Genomic DNA, 22,039 nt, shown 5'->3' on the forward strand with positions numbered 1-22,039 from the left:
CCTATTCCCTAAGTCAACTTGATTAATAGCAGTTTATGGACTTCTCCAGGAACTTATCCAAACCTTTTTTAAACCCAGCTACACTAACTGCCCTAACCACATCCTCTGGCAACAAGTTCCAGAGCTTAAATGTGCATTGAGAGAGAATTTTCTCTGATTTGTTTTAAATGTGCTACTTGCTAACTCATGAAGTGCCCCCAGTCCTTCTGTTACCTGAAAGAGTAAATAACCGATTCACATCTACCCGTTCTAGACCTCTCATGATTTTAAACACCTCTATCATATCCCCCCTCAGCCGTCTCTTCTCCAAGCTGAATAGCCCTAACCTCTTTTAGTCTTTCCTCATAGGTGAGATGTTCCATTCCCCTTATCATTTTGGTAGCCCTTCTCTGTACCTTCTCCATCGCAACTATATCTTTTTTGAGATGCGGCGACCAGAATTGTACACAGTATTCAAGGTGTGGTCTCACCATGGAGCGATACAGAGGCATTATGACATTTTCCGTTTTATTCACCATTCCCTTTCTAATAATTCCTAACATTCTGTTTCCTTTTAAGACTGCTGCAGCACACTGAGCCGACGATTTCAATGTATTATCTACTATGATGCCTACATCTTTTTTTCTGGTTGGTAACATCGTGTAACTACAGCAAGGGTATTTTTCCCTATACGCATCACCTTGCATTTGTCCACATTAAATTTCATCTGCCATTTGGATGCCCAATCTTCCAGTCTCGCAAGGTCCTCTTGCAATTTATCACAATCCTCTTGTGATTTAACTACTCTGGATAATTTTGTGTCATCTGCAAATTTGATCACTTCACTTGTTATATCCCTTTCCAGATCATTTATAAATATATTGAAAAGCACTATTGCACAGATCCCAGAGGCACTATTGAGTACCTTTTCCCACTGAGAAAACTATTTAATCCTACTCTCTATTTCCTGTCTTTTAACCAGTGTGCAATCCATGAAAGGACATCGCCTCCTATCCCATGACTTTTTTTGTTATCTCATGAAGGACTTTGTCAAACGACTTCTGTCCAACCTGGCATCTCCCTGTAGGAAGGTAGTCAGCAAGCAACTCTGGCAGGCCTGGGATTGGGCGTGTGTGAGTGGGAGCTGCCTGGTGGGACACTGGGGCTCAGAGGCTGAGCACCGATTAGCCATCCTGTGACTCCGCAGTCGCATGCCGAGAAAGAGAAGTGGACGGTGGCTTGCAAGAAAAAGTAGCACTTAAAAATAGAAAGGCCTGTGTGCATCATCTAGTACATGCTTCAAACAGGTCCCCTGTCCCACTCCACCCTCCTTTAGTTGGTTTGAAGACAGGTTTTAAAGCCATTTACCCAGGGGGGGGACACTGGTTGTATGAAAAATACCCTCCCTTGCTCAAAGGACCCCGCGGGTTTCCATCGTGCAGGCAGGATTGAGGGGGAGGGCAGGAGTGGAAAGTTAACCCACGTGGATTGTATTTTCAGTTCTGTAGTAATTTGTCTCTCACAAAATACAAGCGCAGAAAGTCAGTGGATGCTTTTTACCTGTGGCAGTTTTCCAAGGGAAAGCTCGCGCAAATTTTCCCTTTCAAAATTAGGTACCAGGGCCACCTGGCGGGACGGGGTGAATATCTCCTCCGTTAACTGGCGGCTTCCTTTCCATGCTTTGAAGCGCCTGAAAGGTGGAATATAAATAACAGGCAACATGACATGTTTGCCATTTGGTTTGTGAGCACTGAATGTATTTATTCCTTTCGGCATATAAACTGCCTCTCCACATAACATGCCCAGAGCGATGCACAAAAGTAAACATGAAAGGACAATCCTAAAAAAACATCGAAGAGGGGAAAACAAAACATTGCCCTTTTCTCCCTTCTGGTCTTCCCCTCCTCCCCTTTTTGTAAAACACAATACACATCGCTCCTAAACACAGTTTAAAAGGAATTAAAAAAAAAAAAAAATTACACAGCATTGCAATTAACAGTAAAATCGTAGCTGTGACAGTGTGGATGGGGTAGGCCACCCTCAGGAAGGCACGGCAGCAGCAAGATGGTAGGCGAAAATGTATCCGGCCACTGTCGTGCGGGGTTCTAGCAGCTTCGTGGTTCGCGATCCCCTCTTCCTTGTGCCACCGCGGTTCCCCAGAGCACGATACGTGAGCGCTGCAGCTCACATCGGACGACATCTGAAGAAAGGGTCATGCGGTTTCGGAAGCTCGTGTATTATTACTTGGTCCAGTTATAGGTATCGCAGTCCGCAGACTTTTGACGAAAAATGTGTGTGTACGCTGCGCCGGCAAGCCAAACTGTGAGAGGACGGACGCTAGAGAATAATAATGGCTGAAGTCACCCACCCCCACCCCCGGCACGTGCGGCTCCAAGTACTCGGGGCTCCCATAGTCGCTTAGCTGCATTAAAGAGGCCTTGATGTAACGTGGGTGCAGTGATTTTCAACTCCGCGCTGCTTGAATTAAATAGGTGCAGAGGACTCTCTGTTCACATGTGTTCTGTGCGGCCACTGCTTTCCCCTTTGTCAGTTTGTGGAAAATACGCTCGTTGAGGGCCTCGGCGTAGTTTGCAGCTCTGTGGCCGCCCTTTCTGACGTGACTCCTGTGCAGTCCGTCGTGCATCTCCTCTCTCAGTGTGTGGAGGCACTGTAGGGTTTCTGGTATACCCTGTTATTAGCCGAGCCCTGTGTGGCTGAGGGCTTTTGTCTGTGCCATGTGCTTCGACACCCACGGAGGGTGCGGACATCTCCAGCTTCTAGCAGCGGCTCTTGTGGTTTAGCATTGAAACAAAACATGTATTATACCCACATGAGAGAACATGACCTTTCACCCCTATCAGCAGGGTGCCTTTACTTGGACCGAAACGTCATTGTTTTCATGTGCATGCAGTATCTATTTTTTCATTTGAGACCGACGGTTGGACTTTACACTGTCCTTTCTGCTGGAAGCAATGGGAGCCGCAGGCTTGTTTACTCGCAGTGTGGGTTTTGATCTCCGTGTTGGCAGTTTTGGGGATTGTATTCTTCCGTTACAGTCCTTGGTCCATTTCCATTTCCTTGCTTGCCTTCGGATGTGTCTCCTGCAGCCTGTTGGTGCTTGCGCTTCTCACACATCTCTGCTTTCTGTCTGCAGGTAACGCCTCATGGTAGCAGTGCTCTGAAAGAGCACGTCTGGCGCAGCCTTGAGAATCCAAAAATACCCCAATGTCCGTGACACAAAAATTACATAACCTTTTTGGTCCCGTGTAACCCTCTGTACGCTGTGCTTGGAGCTGCATCGCGTTCCCCACCCTCTAACCCAGCACTGGAGGCATGAGGTGGCTGCCTGTGGTTTAAGGGCTCGCGTATGGGTGTCGGGGCCGGATTAAGGCTAAGTAATGCCCTAAGCCCTGCGCCCCTTCCATTGCTTAACTGACGAGACATTAAGACTCAATAAGTGCTTCTTCCAGGCCAAACTATGCTAAATATCAACTTTTTACATTTTATTATTTAACACTAAATAGCAGTAAGCAACCTAAGCAGATTATTTACTTATAATTAGGGGGCAATGGAAAAAATGCACACTTTCAACGTTCTGTGGCGCCCCTTCCCTTCATACCCTAAGCACGTGCTTATTTTGCTTAATGGTTAATCCAGGGCTGCTGTATAGTTTAGAAGAAATGTCATTGTCTTGTGTGGAATATAAAATCTTTTTGCCTCACTTTATGAATTCTTTTTAACATATTCTTAGGAAAAAAATGTGGGTGTATACGCGCAGATGACGCAAACACACAGGACTCCCCAAACATCTGATTAACCACTGTTGTTGTTTTGGTTTTGTTTTTTTTCCTTCAAATCCCGACGTGTGGTCCTTCCTATAATGATAGTGCTTGCTGTCGGGCTGTGCTCTGGCCCCTCCTTTAGTGTGGAGCGAGAGCAGTTCCAGTCGTTTGTCCTTCGCCGGAGGGGAGGCCCTCGCTCTCCCAGCCCCTCATTTTGTCCCCAGGACGAGCAGCTGTTAAGCTGCCAGGTCCTGGCGTTTCGCAGCCAGAGCAACCACTGCAGGGAGAAATCATCCGTTCCAGTCCTTCCTCTGTGGCAGGAAACGCGGGCTGGTTCCACCCCGTGCTGGCTGGAATTTCACTGCCAGACTCCGTGGGCGGTGGTTGCGGCCTCCTGTGTGGGTGAAAAGGCACCTGTGACATAAGTGGACTGGGAGAGGCTAACCCCCAAATGCCTGGCCTGTGAGACCGTCCCTGAGACTGTGTAACCATGCCCAACGTGTCACTCTTACGTCGCCCAGATGCCGCTGGGTGAATCCTACTGTATTTGGGTTTTGGAGCCTGAAACTTGAAGATGGTGGGTCACAGCAGGCAGTCAGGCCGGAGGAGCCACCGACCGGGCGTGGGGTGAGGTGGGAGATCTTCCAGCAGCGAGTGAAAGACGGATGTGTCTGTCTCTGAGGAATGGGCAGCTGGATGGTGAGGGGGGGTGGAGAGCTGGCGGGGGTGGACACTGGAGGCAGTCAGGGATAGAGTTGGGACTGGATGAAAGCCTGTGCTTTTTATGAGAGGTGGAAGGATGGCCTGCAGTAAGGGGGGGGGGGTGGATGGTGTGGGGGGGTGGGGGGTGGAGATAGATGTTTGCTTGTAATGCATGATGGGGGGGGGGGGAGAAGACGGGTGCAAGATGCTTCCACCTCCCACTATTAATCTCATGGTGGGAATATCTGCTTGCAGTGGGGGATGGATATTGGGAATCGGTGTTGGTGTTGGTGTCTATCTGTAGGTGAGGGGATGGGCATTGGGGGTTGAGGTCTTTGCCTGCAGTCTTGTTTTGTGGTCAGCATGCTTTTTTATATATGGAAAAGTTTACCAGTGGCAGCGGAACACCATTTTTTTTTTGGGGGGGGGGGGGCGCGCCAAGCCAACAAGTCATTCCTGCCACCCCCCCACACACCCACAGTTTCCCTTCAACATCACCTTCCTCGTTTCCCTGCCTCCCACCAGTCTTTCTCCCCTCCCCGCTCTGCCCTACATCCCCATCCCCCTTTCCATGGGTGATCCACGATGGGGGTGAGGAGAGCAGAGGTGCCTCAGGCCATGTCCTCTTCTGCTGGCTGGGCCCGACTGCTGCTTTGAACCACGCGGCTGTGCGGCCGGGCCCAGAGGTGGAGATCGCGGCTGCACCGCTGCTCTCCTCTTCCTGCCACTGAGCAGCTGCAGCCCGCTCCACCCGGCCCTAGATCTCCCGCAGCAGTTCTGCGGGTGGGCCAGACTCTGGTCAGGCTAGGGCCGCTGTGGCCCTTACTGAAGTGCATCACAAAAAGCTTCCACTCAGTGTACTGCAACTGTTATCTCTCTCTTTCTCTCTGACTTTAGTAAACCAACACTACAGTTTGTTCATGTGCTGGCAAAGAAATGCAAGAAGTAGTAAAAGGAAAGAATTACAAAGTATGGTGGAGAAAACCCAATGGCAGTTCCACGTCCTGGCGCTGGTCTGTGTTGTCTTGGGTCAGATTGGGTTTCTGGCGCGATGCAACATATTTTGCTGTTATTAGCTTCTCTTTCTCCGGTGTTGTCTGCATGCAGGACCTGGCTTCCTGAGGTTTCCAGTTCATTTCTATTTCTTTCCTCTCTGTTTGGTAAAAGGTCAGTCTGCTTTCTATGTGTGCGTGTCCAAGGGGGCAGATTTTAAAAGCCTATGCGCGTAAGTGGGGTTATGCGCACCGGGCCTATTTTCAAAAGGCCCGGCAGCGCGCGTAAAGCCCCGGGACGCGTGTAAGTCCCAGGGCTTGAAAAAATGGGCAGGGGCGTGGCCAGAGGCCTCTGCAAGGCCGCTGGGCCGTGGGATCGCGCAGGCGTAACTTGTGAAACAAAGGTACGGGGGGGGGGGGGGGGGTTTGGGCTGGGGGGAGGGGAACGGGGAAAGCCAGCTGGTCTCCCCGAGGGCTCTGCGCGCGCATGTTATAAAACCGGGCGTACATTTGTGCGCGCAGGTTTAAAAATCCGACCCCAAGTGTGTCATGAGTGGTGATTTTCTGCCAGGTCAGCAACCTGGAGCCTTTTCGCGCTGACCCTGGAGCCTTTTGAACTCATGTAGAAACACAGAGGTGACGGCAGAAAAGGACCAACGGTCCATCCGCTCTGCCCAGCAGGCTTATGGCAGTCTCTGCCGCGCCTACAAGTCACCCCCATACTTTTCAGTTTCCCAAGCCGTCAACGTCGGGGCCCTCGTTGGTTGCTCGCTTGCTTTTCCCCGTTGCTGCTGGAACGGAAGGTGAAGGCTGTCGCTAGCCCCGGCGCAGTACTTTTTTGATTTTTTTTTTTTTAAGAAAATTGCCACTGTGCGGGGGGATCTGTAGCAGTTTAGCTCCTCCTTGTTGCCCTTCCATGTTTCTGTTCTGACACGGGGTGCAGCGTCTCTGTTGGTACAGATTTTGGTTCGTGATGGACCCCGGACTTCACTCCCAGGTAGGAAGCCTGCTTGAACGGCCCTCTTGGCTAATTGTAACCGTTGTGTTGTTGGCGGGTATTGACGTTGGCCAGGGGTTTCTCTCTTTGAACGTTTCCTTTGAGAGCGCTTCTCTCCTGGTGGTGTTGTGCTTTCAGTGGGTGGGGCTGGGCCGCATCTCGACATCCAGTTTCCTGTAAGCAGGGAAGGGGGGGGGGGGGTGACTGAGAGTATGCAGGTAAGGCTGCTGACGACACTGCTGCTCTCCACACCTTCTCCTCCGCTTGTCGAGAGCTGGGAGTTTCCGCGAAAGGGGAACGGGCTGCTGCAGGCTGAGAGGAGTGAGTCAGACAGGGGAGAGGCTCCCTGTGCCTGCTCTGGGAGCCGCCGCCAGTGCAGACTGGGACAGGGAAAGATGTTCCCCCTGGAGGAGAAGGGTCGCTTTGAGGGACTGAACAGGCGCATCTCCAAGCTCTTTGGTAAGGAAGCCGGGGCTGCTGCAGCAGGTGTCAAATAAATAAATACAATGGGAGGCAGGGCTTGATGCATTGGGGGGGGGGAAAGCCATGCGGCATTTTCTCGAAGGGGGGCCTGCTGTCTGCACAAAGGTTTGCTCGTCCAGGGACTCGGTAGGAAGAGCTCGGTGACTTTGTCCCTCTCCCACCTGATGTCGGGGATGGAGAAGCAAAAAGGAAATTTATGTGGAGCCGACTTGCCCCTCCGCTCGTGGTCCTGTAATGCTCTTGGGGGCCCAGTTGGGAGATTGTCTCTCTCACGTTAAAAGCTCCAGTGCGACCTTGGAGGGAAAATGTGGACTAGGAGGTGGTGATAGGCGATGTTTCTGCAGTTCCCTCTTCTTAGCCAGCAGGTAGAAGCTCTCAGAGCAGAGGTATGTGCTGTGTGCACATGGGAAACTGATTTGGTTTCAGTAGGCGGTTTTAGCTGCTGTCTCTTACGTAAAATGCCCCATATCAGAGCTCCTGAGAGCTAAGAGCCAGGTTTAGGTTTAGCATTCTTCGCGCGTGGACACAAAAAAAATCAATAAGAGCTTTCCCAGCTGGGTCCCTGTTACCCCTGTGCTAGCCTTCGGGCAACCCTGAAATTAAGCTCCTGAGTCTGATTGAACGTTTTCTGCTGCTTTTTGAGGGGCAGCGAGCCTGTAGAGTGCATTCAGGGCTCGGGCGATCTATGGGACTCACCTGGACTTCCTGTCCTGGCTGCGTGTGGTCTTTTGATGTGCGACTGGAAACCGTATGAGCAGGGGGAGAGCCAAACCGTGGTAACTCCGACTGAGAGGGAGGAGTGATAGTCGCATGCTGAATTTGATATTGCCAAGTCAATGTTTTCAGGTAATGTGAGGATCGGAGCTCCGCATCAGCCGTTGAAGCCTTTTGGGTGGCTAGAAGATTGCTTTCATTTCCCTTCTGTACAAACTTCTCTCTGTCAGATGGAAGACCCTTAATTGCTGAGTCAGATTTGTACATGTGCTCCTGAAGCAGTGCCTTAAAGTAGTAGATTTTCAAACGGGCCTAGCCAGCTAGATCCAAGGTCTTGAAAATCCCTCCCCTTCACCTGTGTTCACTAAGTGCCTGTGTTTAGCTGCGCCAAATGAGGACATTTCTGGAGGCATCATTTGGTCCGTGTTGAGCGCCCGCTCTCCCGACGCGCACCCAGGCACCTCTCCTGGGTGCGCGATTTTGTATTTAAATTAGGGCCCGCACTAATGAGGAGGCGCTAGGGACACTAGCGCGTCCCTAGCGCCTCCTTATTAGTGGAAGTGGCGGCGGTCAGTGGGTCCGACAACCGACGCTTAATTTTACCGGCGTCTGTTTTTGAACCCACTGACAGCCACGGGTTCGGAAAACGGATGCCGGCAAAATTGAGTGTCTATTTTCGAACCTGCCAACTGGCGGGCAGGTTTTTTTGTTTGTTTTTTTTTTTTCCATTTTTTTTATTTTTGGGGCCTCCGACTTAATATCGCTGCTTCCTTCCTGCTCAGCAAACTTGCAGTAATGAAAGTCTCTTTCCGACCTCTCCTGACTCTTCCAACCCAGTTCTTACCCCAGAGGAGGCCTCTCAGTTAAGGGGGATGGGTGGAGAAGAGGGGACAGTTTTTTGTTTTGTTTTCTTGTTGTTTTTTCTTTTCTTTCATTTTGCATAAAACAAAAAAAAAAAAAGAAAAACGAGGTGAAAAATGAAATAGAAATTTTTCCAGTGCGCCTCTCTCTCTTTTTCTAATTTGAATGCATTTCAGCTCTTGCACAGAATTAGTGCACAGAGTTAATTTTCCGTGTGTGCAATCCACGAAGCCTGGGTTTGGAGGCGAGTGCCCTTCGGCTAAGGCTAGAACCCTTGCACCTTTGTTTGGGATCTACAAGACCCAAGAAGCCCCTTCACCAGATACAGGAGGAGGGGGACACTGCCATTGACTGCACAGCCTGCCTTGTACTTATCCTGAAAGCACATTCGGGGGGAGCCTCTTCTTTTAATGCAGAGTTTAATAGGCTGAAGATGGATGAAGGATGGATTGTGTGCTAAAGCATCAGGCTAGGATTCTGTCGACTCAAAAGAGAGAACCAAATTCCAGAAATTGTTCAAATCAGCCAGCATGGGAGACTCTTTTATTTATTTATTTATTTATTTATTTATTTATTTATTTAAGCAACGTATAACTTGCCATGCAAAGTTTTGGGTGGGGTACAATAACCTTGGTGGCTGGTGTTAAAGGACCCAAAATAACCATCTACCTCTTCGTGGAGCAACCCAGGTTTTTGTCCCAGTCCACTCCATCTCTCCTTATTGGAAAAGATGCTAATGAGCTCTCCCTGGGTCCTGGTGTAGAATCTGAGGGGGGGGGGGGACAGAAAGAAGAGGGATTAGCGGTGTGTGTGTGTGTGTGGGGGGGGGGGGGGGGGGGTGAGAGTCACACGGGCAGCGCTGCCCTGTGGACCGCTGGCAAGTATCACCGCAGTGGGATCCTGTGGTGCCGTTAGCTTCAGCCTCCCAGGGTTAGGGGCAGAGGAATTTCGGATTCCGATGGGACCCCCTGCTGCTAGTACAAGATGGAGAGCAAGCCATTTGCAAGCTCCCTCTGCTACAGTGGAAGACATGGCGGGACAGAGATGGCTCCAGGCCTTGGCGGCAAGATATAGGAGGCAGGGTGGAGCTGAGCCCCTTGCTGAGGCCGCCAGTCCTGGGTCCTGCTGAGGTAGAGAAAGGAGGCAGCGGGAAAGTAAGCCCGTCTTTCTGCCTTCTGCCAATGATGTCCTAAAGGGTGGGAAAAACAGGAAGGATTTAGTGAAGCTGGAGGAATGGGTCTGTAATTTGGCAGCTAAGATTTTAATGCCGGGTTAATCGTTAGGAGTACAAAATCCCAAAGGAGGAGGCCAATGTAGATGAAGCTCTGTGCACAAAACCCAGCGGGATCTGGGGTGATCATATCTGATCTTAAGGTGGCAAAACAGGCAGATAAGGTGACAGCAAAAGCCAGAATGCTGCTTGGTTGCATGGGGAGTAGAATAGCCAAGAAAGGAGGGGGTGATATTGCCTCTCGGTCTCTGGTAAGACCTCATTTGGAGTACTGTGTGCAGATCTGGAGGCTGCCCCTTCAAAAGGATATGAACCAAGCGGTCGGTGCAGAGAGCAGCTACTGAAATGGTCAAGGATCTTCATCATAAAGCATATAGGGGTAGACTTAAAGATCTAAACGTGTATACCCTAGAGGAAAGGCGGGAAGGGAGAGAGAGATTTAAATACCTTCAAGAAATAAATGCACAGGAGGTGTGGGCCTCTTTCAATGGAAAGGAGGCTGTAGGATGAGAGGGAAAGGGGGTAGACTCGGGACTGATATAAGGAAAAATGTCTTTACAGAAAAGGGGTGGTGGAGGCATGGCCTTGCCTCCCAGTGGAGATGAGGACAGTATTGGAATTCAAGAGAGCATGGGACAGGCACAGAGGATCTCAGGGGGCGAGGAAGGGGCACTAAGGCTGAACAGGAGATGTGGATGGGCTGGATGGTCTTTATCTGCTGTCATGTTCGATGCTGAGGCTGGCACATATTTATTTAGCAAATGCAAAACCACAGAGCCAAGAGACAGTCTCCTCGCGTGCTGAGTTTAGTTGTGTTAGACCTCCCTGAAATCTAGAAAGGAAATAAAGTCACGTATTGTTGAGGACTATCCGAATCTCGGCACAGCTACAGAAAGGCTCTGTAAGGAAGCCTGGTAGTGCAAGGGCCCTGGCCTGCTCTGAATCTGTTCAGCAGGCTCCACGCCCGACTGTGAGTGAGATTATTCATAAGGGATTTGAATTTTTTTCTTCTTCTAAAGCCCTTCTTAACTCCAAAGGGTGTCTGCAGATACGTTCTGGTCGTGCAGACTGCTCCATAGAACGTATCACGAGGAAAGGCCGGCAGCAGGTGGATTAAGCAGGTCGTCGTACAAGGGTAGATCAGGTGCAAGCAGCCGCCAGCAGAGGTGCGGGATGTGATGGTAGCCGGGTGGGATTTAGGAAAGGTGAGGTGGTGTATGGGGCATTCGGAGAGGGCAAGATGAAAGGGAGCAATTTAGGAGATGGAAGAGGAGGCAAAGGTAGGTGGAGGAGAGTGGGTGGGGCATGGTAAGATGAAAAGGAGACGGGAGAGGTAGATGGGAGGAAAAGAGGTAGGAAACAGCGGAGGGATTAGATAGGGCAAGTGTGTATTACGAGAGAACAAGCATTGCGCCATCTTTGGCCTGTTCCACCAGCTGCCACTGCTTCATAACAAGCCCTACTGTATAAGATCTGGATACAGCCGTACGTTGGTTGAATGAAGATCATTCTTACGGGGATCAGGGGAGCTCTGCCACTGCTGACCAGTGCTTCTTTGACATTTAGTCACACAAGGCTTTGAACAGTTGATGCCTCTGCCTGTGTATTTGCCTAGGCTGCTTTCGCTCTGCATTCCTGTCCGGTTTGGACTGGAAGGTCATCCATGCTGAGCAAGTCCAGGCCGCCTGTGGGTGTTAGTGAGGAAAGTGCCCTGCAGAGCGTGAAGCCACGTTCTCTGGGTTCTGATACGGTGATGGCGCAGAGCTGCTGCTAGAGGAGATCACAGTGAGGCTTGTCAGATGGAGACCGCAATGAGAGGGTGCAGGTAGGAGTGAAAAGGAAGCCGCAGAGGTGAGGAAGGGTCTGTGGCTGCAGGTGTAGGTGGCGTCTGTTTCATAGAGCCCCTCTCCCAGCTGTTTTTTACCCCCCTCGCTCCACCTCTTAAGGTATCATAATGCAGAGGAGCCGTGACCGGTTTTGCCTGGCATTTTCTTGTAGGCCTGTCTCTTACGTCATCTTGTGTGTTTCTGTTCCTAGAATCCCAGAGACTTTCCACCGTTTCGTCCTCCAGCAGCAATGAGAGAATGTCCAGCTCGGCCTCCCTCAGCACGGACATCTCTGACTCGGAACGTCCCGTGAGCCTGGTGTCCAACGCGTCGTCCGGCTCCCTGCGAGACAGCCACTACGTCTACGAGAGCAACGGGGTGGAAGCCGGCATGTCCCAGCCGCCTGATGGCTTCCGGAATCGAAGGCTGGATCTGCACTTGGAGCTGCTTCCCAGCACAGAGGAGGCCCTACAGATGGATTACAAGGATGCAGAAACTGCCAGGTCCCCTAAAAGTAACCAGACGCACAACAACAATATGGGCAGTTGCCGGGGTTTAAGAGGCTCTAGATCTCTCTCCCCCTTTTCCTCTAAAGTCACCAGGAATACCCATAATCTGACTTACGTGGAGCGTGTGGTGCTGGAGCTTGTGGAGACAGAGCGGATGTACGTGCGAGACTTGCGGAGTATTGTGGAGGTGAGTGCGTGACCCCAGTGAAGTGTCGGTGAGGTCAGGGTGGCAGCCTGGCTGCTGTTGAGCTCCCTCAGACCCCTGTGACATCTTCCTGCTTGGGAAGGAAACCTGCAGCTTTGCCACAAAACATTTAGTTGGTTGGGTAAGCAAGAAGTTCCTGTGCTTGAGTTGATCTTCAGAGTCCAGGCCGTGCAGTCCGGCGGCTCCTCTGCTTCCTGGCTGGATAATTTTCATAGCCTTTTCTGCAGGTAAAACAGTGGTGGGAGAATGGCTTTTTGAATATTGCTCATCCCATGTGCAGGTCCACGAGCCCGTGTAGGGCTTCTGTGTGCATGCATGGGGGGGGGGGGGGTTTGAAACTCAGCGCCTGTTTTTGAACATTCAAAATTGTGCCCCTATTTTTTAGTGAAAAAACAAAAACAAAAAAAAACCTCACCCGCACAGAAAAGCGGAGAATTTTCCTTTGGCTGTTTTCAAAGAGAAAGTCCACGTGTGCGAAGTCTGCTGGTAAAAAGGATCAGTGGGCTGAAAATGACCCTACTGGACAGGGACATCCCAGCGGGACCCAAATCCTCGTTTCCCCTCTGCGGGCGCTGCGCCTCCGCCCGTCATGGCCATGGGGGGGTTGGTAAGGATTCTGCTGGCCTGCGACCCTGCTTTCTCTCTCTCTCTCTTTTTTAATGAGGGGCTGGCAGTGTCCCCCTGCATCTTTGGGCTTCTTGTTGATGCTTATGACGTTGCGTTTGGTTGAACTAGCAGTCAGTTAAATGAGTCAGGGAAGCGCGCCCAGTCCTGCGCCCGCCTTCTCATTTACACTGGAAGCACCAGTGGAAATGGGCAGTGGGATTTGAAGGAATAGCAGCCTAAGGGTAGTCGCATGTTTTCTCCTGGAAAAAAACCACATTTTCATTGTTGGGGACCCCCCTCTCTGCAGCTGAAAGTCTCTGTGTTGTTCGGGGACAAGGGGGGTCAGAGGGCAAAGGTACAGGTGGAGATTGCATAGTCAAACCTCCGTGTGTATTGCGTTCCTGCATCACGCCCGCCTGCCTTCGTTTTCAAATTAGCGCGCCCGATTGTGCTCGACGGTTTGCCCCAGCCGCCGTGCGCACTCTGAAGATCATCTGGATCATGGCTGGGTTTTTGTTTTTTTTTCCCCATCCCTCGGCCCAGTGAGCTGCGTGTAAAACAGTAATAAAAGCTTGGAGTTGCTCTTGGCACGGCTCATTTTCCATTCGGTCACAGTCTCTCTCCTCGTTGTCCACATTCCTGAAACGGAGTCACGAGGACGTCGGACCCGTGCGGCCCCTTCTGCCGTTCGAGGTGGAAGTGGAGGTTGTCAGTGGGGAAATGATTCCTAAGGTCGGCCCTCCCTGTCAGCGTACAGGTTCACGGGACGTTTTAGGTTTCTAGTCGTGTGCCCTGCTGCCTGCCAGGTAATGAATAATCTTGCCTTCTCTCTTGGGTACTTTGTGCTCGCAGATATAATTTCAACGAGGACAAAGTACCCGCAGACGTTTGTACCTGCCTTTTCAGCAGATAAACTTTCTATGAAAATAACACCTGTAGATTATAAAATTCAGGCCATGTGCATGATTTTCTGATCCTGGGTAAAACACGCCCCAGGAACACCTCCCTCAATTCAGCTAAACGTATGAGAGCTAAGGAGCCCCCCGCAGGCTTTTACCAGATTCTGGGAGGGCAGCTGGACAATTTACCCGGGTAAATGGCTTTGAAAATCGTCCTGTCCGTGCAGCGGGGGAGGGAGGTGCCCGCTAGCTCCTCACTGAGGTTGACTCTCTCTCCATGTAGCGTAGGAGAGATGCTCACTAGCGCTTCCCTCCAAGGTTGGCTGCTATACTGAGGTCACAGGAAGGCCCCGAGGATTTTTTTTTAAATTTTGTTTTCAAACAAATAAGGGAATGCAAGAGTTGCCTTCCCCCAGCTAGCTGTGCGCATCATTTATTTTAACATTCACCAAGTTTACAATAGACTGCTCTGATCAAGAGTCCCCAGGCAGATCAAGTCAGAGAAAAGAAAGCGATTCAGTTTCCTCCTTTAAGCCAGTGTTGGCACTGCTTAATCGACTTTTTTTTCATGCTAGTGCAGGCATCTTTTATACTGCTTTACAGTAGGAGAAATCCAATCCAGAACACTGTTTTCTTTAGAAGGGGAGTAAAATTAAAAAAATAACCCGCTCTCATTTGCTCAAACTGCCAGGTGAGAGGGGTCCTTTTCAAAGGCATTTCCAGGGATAAAACCATGCCTTACCTGCGGAGGTGTGCACTTCTAAACCTGCCCACCTGATATGTGGGGACGTGCTGTTTGCGGGGAAATAGCCCAGGGCTGAGTGGAGGCTCTGTTGAGGGGATTGCACTCGCATGCATGTAAAGTTCCTGCATCTATATTCTAGCAAGTGTAATTGCGTACTGAGAATTTTCAAAGTGAACTCACTTGTCTAAGCTTGCTTTGAGATTTGGTGTAACTTGTGCACTTTTTTGTTGACTTTACAATGCATGCTGTTACAAAATTACTCCCTTAAATTTTCTTCCCAAAAAGGTAGCAAGTCTGGCACTGGTTAGTCTGAAGGAGCCAGCAGGTGTAATCTTTCTAGAGTAGTGATGACAAAGTTACTAAGAGAAACGGAATCACCTTTTTTTTTTTTTTCTCTGAATATCCACCAAGCAACTTTTGCAGAAACTTCTCAAAATCCTAAGACCATTGTGGAATTGTGTAAAAGTGAAGGGCTGGCACAACAGAATCCAGAGCTGTGTTTGCAAGGCTTTAGATTTTGTGCTCTATCAGACTTGGCCAGGCATTTCTGGAAGACGTGTAAAGTTCTGCCTTTGAGGTAGGAAGTGAAACAGGCATGATTTAGGAGTGGGGCGCTCATGAATTAATATTGGAGGAGCTCCTATTTCTATATTATACAAGAAGATTCCCCTAACTTCATCCATCTCCAAAGATCAACACATCTCCAGGAAATAGAAAAAAAACCCAGCTGCACACTCCAACATCCTGCTAAACAAGAACATGGGTAAAACCCCAAAACATTGGGACACCCCATGAGGACATATAAATACAACGCACATTTCACCATATTGTGCTGTCCAAGAGCAAAGGGTGGGGCACATATGTGCTTAGTCTTTTGCTCTGCCTGTGCAATGTCCCAAAGTCTTACTTTGTTTAGGAGTAGATCAAAGCTATTGGGTTTTTCCTAGGTGCTTTTTGACGAGATGGTGCAATATGCAGTTGGTTGTTTTTGGATTCTCTGAGGACAAACGGGATGGCAGTCCTCACAGATGGATGACATCAGATGGAGCCTGGCATGGACAGCTTATGTCAAAGTTTCTAGATCTTTGACTAAGCCAGTATACCACCATGTGATATACCACATGTCCACGCGGGGTTCCCTCAGTCTCTTCTTTTCTGCAGAGCCTTGTGTCTCACAGTTGAGTGAGTCTCACTTTTTTCATGCTTTTTTCAAATGCTGTTTTGTACTTCAAATTTCGAGCTTGCTCGCATGGTCAACATGGGGTTCTCCTGTTAGCATCCTAGATAGATTTCTTGGCGTTTTAGGGTAAGTTTATTTTCGCTGTTACTCCCCCGGGGCAGCAATACCTTCAATGCCTGCTGGCCATTGACAGCTGCCACCATCAGTTTCGAACTCGCGTCTCTTTTATTTTACGACATGTCCACTTCTGATTTTAAGTAATGCCCCAGGTGTCTATCACGGATATGTGGCAAACCATCCTCAGATGCCTTTGCCTGCCACTGGAGCAAAGGTTTCCTGTATGCGTATCCTCCAGCTCCATTGGTAGCAAAGACTCTCTTGAAGCTTTGCAAGGACAAAGGGTCTATGATCTTCATAGCCCCCATTGGTTGAGACAGAGTTGGTTTTCACTCCTCCAACAGATGTCCATCTGGACACCAATCAGGCTGGGGACTTCCTCAGATCTCATTACCCAGGATTGAGGCCAGTACGCCATCCTAACCTCCAAGCTCTTGTCGCTCACAGCCTGGATATTGAGAGGTTGATATTGTAACCACTTGATCTCTGAAGATGTGTCTTGGGTCCTGGTAGCTTCCGGAAAGCCTTCCACTAGAAAGTGCTACAGACTAAAGTGGAGGAGGTTTTCCGTGTGGTGTGAGAAGAAGATCTTAGATCCTTTCTCCTGCTCCCCACAAAAACTATCAGAAGCTAGTTTGAAGACCAGTTCCGTGAGGAATGGCACATATCACCATGGTGTAAATGGTAAGCCCATCTCTGTACAATCTATAGTTGTAAGTTTTATGCGGGCCTGCTTCAGTTGAAGCCTCCTTTAAAATTTCCTGCTGTCTTGGGACCTCAACGTGGTGGTAACTCAGATAATGAAATCTCTCTTTGAGCTGCTGAGCAACCTGTGAACCTGAAGTACCTGACCTAGAAGGTCATGTTTTTGGTGGCGGTCACTTTAGCATGCGGGGTCAGCGAGCTCCAAGTCTTAATGACTTATCCACCCTATACTAATTATTTTCATGACAGAGTGGTCTTAAATACACACCCTAAGTTACCACCTAAGGTGGTGTTGGACTTCATTTTAACCAGCCCATTATCCTGCCAACATTCTTTCCCAGGCCCCATTCGCATCAAAGTGAACAAGCCCTGCACAATTTGGACTGCAAAAGAGCCTCAGCCTTCTTTCTGGAGCGGACAGAATCCCATAGACAGGCCACCCAACTTTTTGTTTCTTTTGCTAGGAATTAGTTGGGGTTCGCCGTTGCCAAGCAGATGCTTTCTATTTGGTTATGCCCAGTTGGGACTGCATCTTGGGGTCATGTCAAGGCTCACTCTGTTCAAGCCATGGTAGTGTGGGTGGCCCACTTATGAGTAGTTCCCATGGAGGAGTGCTGTGATGTGGAGTTATCTTCACACATTCACATCATATTGTTTAGAAAGGGTTGGCTGACGTGACAGCAGGTTTGGCCAATCAGTCCTTCGGAATTTGTTTGAGGTGTAGAAGCCAATTCTGTTCCCATCTAGGGCCCGTTGTTTTTTTTCCGGCTGCCTGCATCCTGTTACCAACATAGAAGTGACGGCAAAAAAGGACCAAATGATCCACCCAGTCTGCCCAGCAAGCTTATGCCAGTATCTGCTGCACTATGCAGGTTACCCCATGCTTATCAGTTTACCAGACTGTAAAAGTCAGGGAAAAGAACCACAAAGACCCGAGTTTTACAGTTCAAAAACACAGACTTTGAGGAAATGGGTAAGTACCTGGAGGAAGAACTAAAAGGATGGGAGAACGAGAGAGATGTGGATCAGCAGTGGACCAATCTAAAAGGAGCAATCACCAAGGCAACTGCTCTATATGTTAGAAATGTAAAGAAAAGCAAAAGGAAACTGAAACCTATCTGGTTCTCAAAGGAGGTGGCTGACAAAATTAAAGCTAAAAGAACAGCATTCAAGATATATAAAAGATCCCAAAGGGAGGAGCACAAAGAAGCATATTTGAATCAACTGAGGGAGACAAAGAAATTAATCAAGTTGGCAAAAAGTCAAGCGGAAGAGAGGATTGCCAAGGAGATAAAAAATGGTGACAAAACATTTTTCAGATACATCAGCGAAAAGAGAAAGGTCCAAAGTGGTATAGCAAAATTGAAAGGTGGTAATGATCAATGTGTGGAGAGTGACGAAGAAATGGCAGAAATATTAAACGAATACTTCAGCTCTGTGTTCACTAAAGAAGACCCTGGAGAAGGACCATCTCTACACAACAAGAAACTGGAGGGAAGTGGAATAGATGAAAATCCTTTCACAGTAGAAAATGTGTGGGAAGAGCTAAAGAACCTGAAAGTGGACAAAGCCATGGGGCCTGATGGTATTCATCCAAGGATATTGAGGGAGCTCAGAGATGTTCTGGCGGCTCCACTGTGTGACCTGTTCAATAGATCCCTAGAAACGGGAGTGGTGCCGAGTGATTGGAGAAGAGCGGTGGTGGTCCCGCTTCACAAGAGTGGCAACAGGGAGGAGGCTGGAAACTACAGACCAGTTAGCCTCACTTCGGTGGTGGGAAAAGTAATGGAGTCACTGCTGAAAGAGAGAATAGTGAACAATCTACAGTCCGGAGAATCGATGGACCAGAGGCAACATGGATTCACCAGGGGAAGATCCTGTCAGACAAATCTGATTGACTTTTTTGACTGGGTAACCAAGGAATTGGATCAAGGAAGAGCACTCGATATCATATACTTGGATTTCAGCAAAGCTTTTGATACGGTTCCGCACAGGAGACTGGTGAATAAAACGAGAAGCTTGGGAGTGAGTGCCGATGTGGTGACCTGGATTGCAAATTGGTTGACGGACAGAAGACAATGTGTGATGGTAAATGGAACCTTCTCTGAGGAGAGAGCGGTTATAAGTGGTGTACCGCAAGGATCGGTGTTGGGACCGGTCCTGTTCAATATCTTTGTGAGCGACATTGCGGACGGGATTGAAGGTAAGGTTTGTCTTTTTGCGGATGACACTAAGATCTGCAACAGAGTGGACACGCCGGAAGGAGTGGAGAGAATGAGACGGGATCTAAGGAAACTGGAAGAGTGGTCGAAGACATGGCAGCTGAGATTCAATGCAAAGAAATGCAAAGTCATGCATATGGGGAGTGGAAATCCGAATGAAATGTATTCGATGGGGGGGGGAAGGCTGATGTGCACGGAGCAGGAGAGGGACCTTGGGGTGATAGTATCTAATGATATGAAGTCTGCGAAACAATGCGACAAGGCGATAGCAAAAGCCAGAAGAATGCTGGGCTGCATAGAGAGAGGAATATCGAGTAAGAAAAGGGAAGTGATTATTCCCCTGTACAGGTCCTTGGTGAGGCCTCACCTGGAGTACTGTGTTCAGTTCTGGAGACCGTATCTTCAAAAAGACAAAGACAAGATGGAAGCGGTACAGAGAAGGGCGACCAGGAAGGTGGAGGATCTTCATCAGATGACGTACGAGGAGAGATTGAAGAATCTAAATATGTACACCCTGGAGGAGAGGAGGAGCAGAGGTGATATGATACAGACTTTCAGATACTTGAAAGGTTTTAATGATTCAAAGACAACGACAAACCTTTTCCGTAGGAAGAAAATCAGCAGAACCAGGGGTCACGATTTGAAGCTCCAGGGAGGAAGATTCAGAACCAATGTCAGGAAGTATTTCTTCACGGAGAGGGTGGTGGATGCCTGGAATGCCCTTCCGGAGGAAGTGGTGAAGACCAGAACTGTGAGGGACTTCAAAGGGGCGTGGGATAAACACTGTGGATCCATAAAGTCAAGAGACCGCCAATGTAGAGTGGGTGGCTCACCAGAAAGATGGCTACTGCCCGGAGACAATACCCTTATTAAATAAACATACAGATGCTTACTGTGACTCCAACATCGCTCTAAGCTTCAACGGCAAGAGGAAATGTGGAAAAAAGGATTCGCTATCACAAAGAGGGGAGTAGCTGGCTTGTTACGGCGGTTACTACCCCAAACCAAATAAGCCTAATACTTCACTTTCCAAGCATATACAGCATAGTTCTCTGCTTCAACGGCAGGGGAGAAGAAAAGAGGGTTCGCACTCACAAAGCGGGGAGTAGCTGGCTTATTACGGCGGTTACTACCCCAAACCAAATGTGCCTGATACTTCGCTTTCGATGCATATCCAGCATGGCTCTCTGCTTCATGGCATGGGAGAGGCTGATACATCAAGCATTTCCAGCATAGCTCTCTGCTTCAACAGCAGGGGAATAAGAAAAGCTGAGGCTTCACGCATATCCAGAATAGCTTCAACTGCAGGGGAGAAGAAAAAAAAAAAAAAAAAAGGATTCGCACTCACAAAGCAGGGAGTAGCTGGCTTGTTACGGCGGTTACTACCCTAAACCAAAAGGGCCTGATACTTCACTTTCAATGCATAACCAGCATGGCTCTCCGCTTCAACTGCAGGAGAGAAGAAAAACAACCAATAGGGGCTGTATGACATAGTCTGGGTAAAGGGAATAAACATGGGTGTAGCTTGCTTATTGCAGCAGTTACTACCCCTACTACCCCTAACTAATCAAGCTAGGTATTTCACTTGGATGCAGCTCCATCACTGCTCTCTACATTAATGGTGGGGGTGGAAGGGAAATAGAACCAAGAGTTAAGAGAAAATGATAAGTATGAGAGAAAAAAATGTGTGAAGCTTGCTGGGCAGACTGGATGGGCCGTTTGGTCTTCTTCTGCCGTCATTTCTATGTTTCTATGTTTCTATGTTTGGTTGTACTTATTTTGGTGTTTTGTTGGATCTTTTTTATGTTTGCGGGCAGCCTGTGGCTAGGGATTCACCCATGTGTGAGGATTAACATCCTGCTTGTCCTGAGAGAAAGCAGATTTGCTTACCTATAATAGGTGTTCTCTGAGGACAGCAGGATGTTAGTCCTCACAAATCCCATCCACCACCCTGTGGAGTTGGGTTTCCAATGTGGTTTTTTTCATTATTTTATTTTATTATTATTCTGAATTCTGTAACATAAGACTGAGGGGACCCAATGTGAATACGTGGTGTATTGCATGCGAGAGCATGCTCAATATGACTCAGTCAAAGTTCTAGAAGCTTTGACATAAGTTTTCCGTGCCGGGCTTCATCTGATGATTTCACTCAGGCGTGAGAACTGACATCCTGCTGTCCTCAAGGAACACCTGTTACAGGTAAGTAACTCTGCTTTATCTTTCCTTTCCTGGACTGGTTGGTGCATGCAGAACTTGTGACCACTTGTAGAAAGAACCCTCCAGTCTAACCTTCCTGTGTTCTCCATGGCTTTTGATCCAGAAATGCACCAGCAGCTTTGAATAATTAGATGCATTGTGATTAAACTGCATTTCTTTTGATTTGTAAACCAGGTTACCAGGAATCACCTTTCACAAAATGGTTGAGGTGCAAAGTTGATTCTTAATTCAAAAACTAGTACTTGAGTAAAAGTATATTTTGAGAGAGAGAAAAACTTCGCTTTTTAGGCATAAAATTATTCTTGCATCTCCTGCTTCTGCCTTTGTGCCTATGGAGTCACATTATGCCTAAAAGGTACTCTTATGCTTACATGCTAAGAAACAGACCTGTTTGATGGGCTGATGGTGCCAGTTAAATTGCTTATTGACACTTGTGTGACATTTACCTTTTAAAAACGGTTGCATGCCCCCTCTTGTCTGCATTATTTCATGGTGAGCTATAAGAACAATAACGTCACAAATAGAATGGCCTAAGACTCTGGAATTAGACCAAGAGAGGGAAGGCACATCTGGTGCAGCAGTGGGTTCCAGGTGTGCATTCTCAGCGGCTGTGCCCGGGTGTGGTGTGTTCCGTCTCATGATGGCATGTTACACAATCCGAGGAGAGCGAGTCGGAGCCTGAGTGGGACACAGCAGAAGCCCTGACACTTGGTCTGTGTGTGACAGGATTACTTGGGGAAGATTATCGACACAGCCCAGGAGCTTCCCATGAGGCCAGAGCAGGTCAGCGCGCTCTTCGGGAACATTGAAGACATTTATGAGCTGAACAGGTGAGTCCTTTAAAGCTGTTAACACTGTGTGGTGGTCTTGTTAGTATTACAGCCCCAGATTTCCCGTGCCAACTACCGCAAAGGTTTCTTGTTGCAGAACTGACAGCCAGCTGCCTTCTCCCATCTGCTCCACCTCACTATCTGGGCATCTCCCCTGCCTCGTCCCACCCACCTGCCTTTCTCACCATCTGCACATCTCCCTTGCCTCCTTTCACCAGCCTGCTCACCTCCCCTCCT

General features: G+C 48.8%; 1 protein-coding gene across 6 annotated transcripts in view; it reads left to right on the forward strand.

Annotated features, from left to right (window-relative positions):
* The window catches only part of PLEKHG3 (pleckstrin homology and RhoGEF domain containing G3), a 192,660-nt gene that overhangs the window by 137,095 nt on the left and 33,526 nt on the right, over positions 1-22,039 (forward strand). For 5 of the 6 annotated variants that reach the window (XM_029598500.1, XM_029598501.1, XM_029598506.1 and 2 more), the window contains 2 exons: positions 11,779-12,263; positions 21,699-21,802. In XM_029598500.1, coding sequence (XP_029454360.1) covers positions 11,779-12,263; positions 21,699-21,802 — 589 coding nt within the window. Of the gene's footprint in view, positions 1-6,766; positions 6,912-11,778; positions 12,264-21,698; positions 21,803-22,039 lie in introns of those variants that run through there. The other variant, XM_029598502.1, reaches the window with a different exon arrangement.

The sequence above is a fragment of the Rhinatrema bivittatum genome, chromosome 4, assembly GCF_901001135.1.
Source record: "Rhinatrema bivittatum chromosome 4, aRhiBiv1.1, whole genome shotgun sequence".
Lineage (NCBI taxonomy): Eukaryota > Metazoa > Chordata > Amphibia > Gymnophiona > Rhinatrematidae > Rhinatrema > Rhinatrema bivittatum.